The sequence below is a fragment of the Antrostomus carolinensis genome, unplaced genomic scaffold (genome assembly GCF_000700745.2).
Source record: "Antrostomus carolinensis isolate BGI_N321 unplaced genomic scaffold, ASM70074v2 scaffold53036, whole genome shotgun sequence".
Lineage (NCBI taxonomy): Eukaryota > Metazoa > Chordata > Aves > Caprimulgiformes > Caprimulgidae > Antrostomus > Antrostomus carolinensis.
Window position 1 is genome coordinate 51,613 of NW_010320825.1, and position 6,000 is coordinate 57,612.

At 35.9% G+C, this 6,000-nt stretch overlaps 1 protein-coding gene across 1 annotated transcript in view; it reads right to left on the reverse strand.

The window, feature by feature from the left end:
• Window positions 1-2,292, reverse strand: part of FAT1 (FAT atypical cadherin 1) — a gene marked incomplete at its 5' end in the record, with an annotated part of 34,984 nt that extends 32,692 nt beyond the window's left edge. Inside the window, 2 exons of the mRNA XM_029085372.1 lie at window positions 1,595-1,805; window positions 2,011-2,292. Coding sequence (XP_028941205.1) covers window positions 1,595-1,805; window positions 2,011-2,292 — 493 coding nt within the window. The remainder of the gene's footprint in view (window positions 1-1,594; window positions 1,806-2,010) is intronic.
• Between the last annotated feature and the right edge of the window lie 3,708 nt (window positions 2,293-6,000).

Below are 6,000 nucleotides of genomic sequence, written 5' to 3' on the forward strand. Positions count from 1 at the left end.
AACACAGTGGCATTCTTAGAATATCCCATTACAAAGCTGAGCAGCCATTACAAGCATTTAAGGAATGTTCCCTCCGTATGCTTAGAACACCAACTATAATGGTCTAACCTCCCAGCAGGTCGCAGTCCTGTAAAAGAAACCTAAGAAAGTCTTGCATTTACTCCTACAAAAAGATAGAAGAAAGGAAGAGAACAGGGTGGAACTTCATTCTAGAGAGCATGCACGCACATGTTTTTTTTCTTGCCATGTTTTGGCATTTGCAAAACAAGCATTACTGAAATGGGAAAGGCAAGAGAAAAGTCTCATGGACATTAGTGTCCAGTTTAGTAAAAAAATCATATTTCTACAAATAACATAAAACAAACATATTTTAAGCAACTTATGAGACACTTAAGTACATTCTTCCTCCTCAGAGTATCATAATCATAGTTTTGCTTTAATACAGTGTTAAAGTATGTTTTCATGTCAAAATAACACTTCGGGGAAAGAAAAGGAAAATATTTACAGTAAAGAATTCCTATGCTTTACAAAGCAACTTCTGTCAAATAAAACATTTGCGCATATCAACTTGCATGCAACAGTAACTGAAAACTTTTTACCTACTGTTCTCTTTAATACACAGTTTCTTATGCTTGTTACTGGGATTTTTATTTTAAATTGCTTTCTATCTTTAAAGTAGTCCTGCACATAATGAATTTTTTTTTTCTCAGTCATAGGGCCTAAATAATTCAGGACCTTGGTAATAGCAGGCTTGTATCTAGATTTAATGGACTGAACCAAAACTCACATCCATCTGCTAAGTGAACTCAGTCAATGTCGTACTGTTTTCATACTATTCAAAATTGCCATCATTTCAATTACTTTGTTATGGGCAAGTTCAGAAAGATACTAACATTAAAAATAAGCAGCAGCACCCAGTGCTCTTCTCTGGCCTGAAATCTGAAAGGAACCTTAATGCCAAATTGACCAGATATTAAAGAATTTCTTATATATTTTATTGAGCTAGAATAGCAGTCTCACTATTTAAAATCAGGCAGAGGGAACCATGCAAAGCAAATCCTTCCTTGCTACATGTATCAGAAATTTTAACTTAAAACCTGGGACTATTTAATGTCTAAATATATGGATATTTATAAGTTATTTTTGAGCTCCTTTCTTTAACATTGTGCTAAACACAAAAGTTCTTGTCTCGGGCTCTTACTCTTTTCATCAAATCCTTGCTTTGCCTATGCCACAAAGTATCAATTACATTATTAAAAAAATAATGGTTTTTTTAGATCTGAATTTAATACTTTTGTAATTTCTAACAACCCTCTTAGGGGTTTAAAGGTATCTTTTTCTTCTACTACTACTAAAACATTCCAAATGTATCTAAAGGATAATATAAATAGCTAAGGGAGGGAGATGAATATTTGTCATTGTAGCTTTCTTTTAAATGCTCTGAGGTTATATATTAAATACATCTCACAGAATAAGACACATACACCTGTACTGCCCTCTTTTTTATAGCTATTTTTTTCATGTCTATAGTTGGAACAAAGTATCAGCAAGCATCGTTTCAAAATACACTGAAGATGTAAGAAAGTCAATATACCTGATTCAATAGAGTACACAATTTCTGCATTTTTTCCTTTGTCCTTATCTAATGCTGTAACCTGAAGTACCGCTGATCCAACAGCTGCTGACTCATACACCCGTCCTTCATAGGAAGAGCTGGTGAACCACGGAGCATGATCATTTGTATCACTGACATTAATGATGATTCTAGCATAGTTGCGCTTTACAGGAACATCCTGATCTCGAACCTGAAACAGCATATTACTAGTAATTAGCACTGTTACTTCTGCAGTTCATAAAATATCAGTAATAATTGAAGGTTCAATCTGTAACAGTCACAGAGGAAAAGACTACATACAAATTAAACTAAATGTTTGAATTAAGTGGACACATGAAAAACAAATTAAAAAAGATACGTTTGTTGACTACAGAAGAAATTTTGTTTTTATTTACCATTACAGTGAGAATATGTTGGTTCATGGTCTCATGATCCAGTTTTTCTGAAGTATAGAGAGAGCCAGTTCCAGGGTCCAGACGAAATTTTTTAAGACTGATGGGATCAGTGCTGCCCTGCATAGTATAAATAAGTTTATTCTTCTCATCTCTGTCTGTAGCACTGACTTGCAGAATTTCTGTCTCTGGAACGGTGTCTTCAGGTATAACAATTTCATATTTTGAAGCAGAAAACTGAGGCCTGTGATTATTTGTGTCTATAACTTTGATGTACACCTGAAATGATACAATGGGAAGGGGAAAGCATTTATGGTATTTGTGAAAAAGAGATGAAAAGAGGATATTTCATTAAAAAGCAGACCATAATATTGAAATAATTCCACTGTAAGACAATTTTACTTTTTTGGGGGGGAAGGGGAGAGATCTAAGAGATGTAGGGAAGAAGAAACTCACTAAACCCAAATCTATCTCAGCTTCCCCAAAGCTAAACCAGAAATCTATGTGATCAAAAACACCTTAGATAAGATATCTTCAAGGGATGAGTTTTGTCTAAAGCAAGATGAAAAAGAATCCCTTAGCAATTTTGGAATTAAAAGAAAAAATAAATCTCAGTATGGATCCCAGGGTGGGTAAAAATCTTTTTTGTGCAAATTTGGAATTTTAAGCAACGTTTTCCAAGGCAGCAGATGAACTGTACTCCTCCTTGCCCTCACATGAAACAATCCTCTTCCAGCTCCTTATGTTTCTAAGCCTAGGCAAGAATGGAGAAGTAGTGGAATTTCCACAAAAGTGTATTATTTCGAAGAACCACAGGTACTATTTGCTTTTCTTCAGCAATGCAGCACAATCTTATCATAGGTTACTGGTCACCAAAACAATTTCTCTGAAGTTACAGTTATATTAACTTCAATGCTTCAAATTGCATTTTCCACCGTAAGTTCAGTTGGGTTCACCTGTGTGCTATGCAGGCAACGTTCTTTTTGTTTGCATAATAATATTCACTGGAAGCACATAAGATACCTGCAAATCCGCTTGGCCTTGAACTTTGAACTCTTGTATAAAAAGGGTAAGACACTCAGCCACCATCCTGTTCCTTCAACAGTGATAATATCAGACAATTAATAGTAATGCAGAGGAGTTGGCAGGTAGACAGCAAAGCTCCAAGAACACATGGCTAAATTCAAGTTCTTTATGTGCTCCACATACAGCCATGCTTTTAGCCACCCAAAGGTTAGCTGCTTTGTATAAATTAATTAAATGCTATCAACAGGTGTTTAAAATACATACTTATGATATCTTAAGTGGGTCAAATTGCTCTTTGAAGATACTTACTTGCTTTCCACTGATACCTGGTGGAGTCTAGAGATATAATTTAGACAAGGTACCGAACTACATGCAGTAGAAACAAGGTAAGATGAATCCTGATGGTAGTAAATAATAAGGAAATGCCATACATCTTGCTACAAGCAGAGAAACTTTCTCAACTTCAACCTTGCAGAACTAGCATCTTATGTTAAAACTTGTACCAAGGAAAAACAGGTGTTAAGTGTATGTACCAACAGGAGTATTTATGAGTTCCTAAAATATCTGTTTCAGATGCAGGTTTATTATCTCAGGTGGCAACTACTACCTAAACCCTAATACAATGAGTTATTCTCAATGGCAATTTTTTATACAGGCTGAAAACACTTAAATAACTTCCAGAAAAATACAGGCAGTCCTTGGATATACTCTAAAAATGCTACCAAGAGTTTAGGAGACTGTTAGAAGAATTTTATTCTAAGTAACAATAGAAAGACTTTTGCATCTAAGTAATAAAGTCCTTACACCAACCCTGGAGGCATCGTGGGGCACTCTTGGTATAAATTTGTATTATAACACAGGAAAGTCCTCCCAGGCTGGGATATTGCCCACTTTGCTAGCTGAAATAACTGTCACCAGAAAGACTATTTTCACTGAGAATTCCACTCAGATAATAAAAAAGAACAGACAAGCACACAAAAGGGAATACAGGAACAGAGCTGAAGATGGCAAATGTGGGATCTCAAGAGTCTGAAGCCAGATATAGAATAAAAGGCTATGCAAGAAACACAGTTTAAGTTTATTTGAGACTGCAAAACAACCTGTGGGTAGGCAAGACAACCAGGAGCTGCAATAAGCAGCTAAACAGAAACAAATCACCAAGACAAGATGGAGTCACCCCCAGGCCCTGCTGAAAACTCAGGTAAAAAAAAAGTAACACTGGTAATGTCACACACGCTATTAATAATACTGAGCTCCACCTCCAGACAGTGAGGGTGGGGAGAGGGGCACACGTGTATGTGTGCACACACTAGTGTCCACAGCCACACACACAGGTCAGTGGGCCATAATCTAATATATATAGTACATTTAGGGAAATATTCATCGATAGTTATTCAATGTTTGACACAGTCTGTTACAAAAAAAAGAAACTATCACTGTCTTTTATAGAAAAATGCTGCCTCCCACGATTTGTTAGGTTTCTCAGAAAACAGAAAAAATAGAAAATAAACTACTCATTTGGCATATTGATAGAATCCCTTGCAAGATGTTGCTATGGAAACTAAGGAGTTTGTTTTTATCATGGATTAGAAACTGAATAAAGATAGGAAACAAATATCTGGAATAAATACTGATTTTCAGTGGGGAGAAAAATTAATGGTAGGCAATCTAAGATACATATTAGAACAAGTTTTTAAATATATTCACTAGTAAATTCAACTGGAAAATTAACAGCAAGAATGAAAACAATATGATTGTAAATATGTGAATTTTTTAGACTGTCATGATTAGAAAGGATGTAACAAAGCAACACAAGCATAGGAAAATTCTATATAAACAAAATACATTTTAATGCATTTTGGAAGAAGAAATACTGAAGGGTCCAGTACACTCACTTACATAATATCTTAATAAAAACACCCACTCACTGAACACTGGTCCTCAGGAAAATCTCAGACTCAAGTGCAGGGTGTTTTATCTACATAAATTCTCACTCACTGATGTTGTTACTTTATGCCTCTCTGCAGATTCTGAAGGATAAGCATAAAGTGAGTGGATGGGCACCCTTTAGGTAACTTGGCCAACTACACGCTGGGCTGCTTTAATAAGGAGAACAGCAGGTGGGGGAAAAGGAATTATTCCTCTCTATTTGGCACTCACTGGTGGGACTGTAGATCCACTACAGTTTTGGGCCCTGTAGTACCAGAGAATCTTGACAACTGAAATGAACACAATGAAGGTCCATTAAAAAAAAACAATGGGGATTTAAAAGCTCTCTATCCACTGTGTAAAGGGAGGGCTGCAGGAAAGAGAGAGACTCCTCAGAGGTGCACAGTGAAAAAACTAGAGGTGACACTCACAAGTTCCAGTAAGGGAAACTACAACTAGACGTAAGAAAACATTATTTTCAAGAAGGGTTGTTAAACGCCAATGAAAAAGAGGTGGCACCCCTATCATCCCAGGCACTTAGAACCTGACAAGTCCCAGAACAACTTGATTCAACTTGATCCAACAGTTTGCTCTGCTTTGAGCCCGAGTTTTAACTAGATGACCTCCAAGGGCTCCTTCCAATCTAAACTATTAAATAAATGTACTAATATGCAAGAGAACAAATTTTTCTCTGTTTAGGCCTTGAAATTAAATGAGAAGCACCTGAATTAATAACTGAGTGCAATTCCAAAGACCCACACAGAAAAATGTAGGTTTGTGCACCTGGTAACAAAATACATTAAGAGCTTGTGTTACTCTAAAGCAACATGTATAATACAATAAAAACAGCTACATAAATTCTCAATGAAATTATAAGATTAAATTCAAGTGAAATACACTAATATCATCTCATCAGAAAGAGATGCTATTAGTGTGTATTAGAGGCACGCTATAGAAAAGTTTGACGTTAACAGACCATAACGGATGTTCTCTATCTGGATTTCAGTAAGGCTTTTGATACTATCTCCCACAACATCC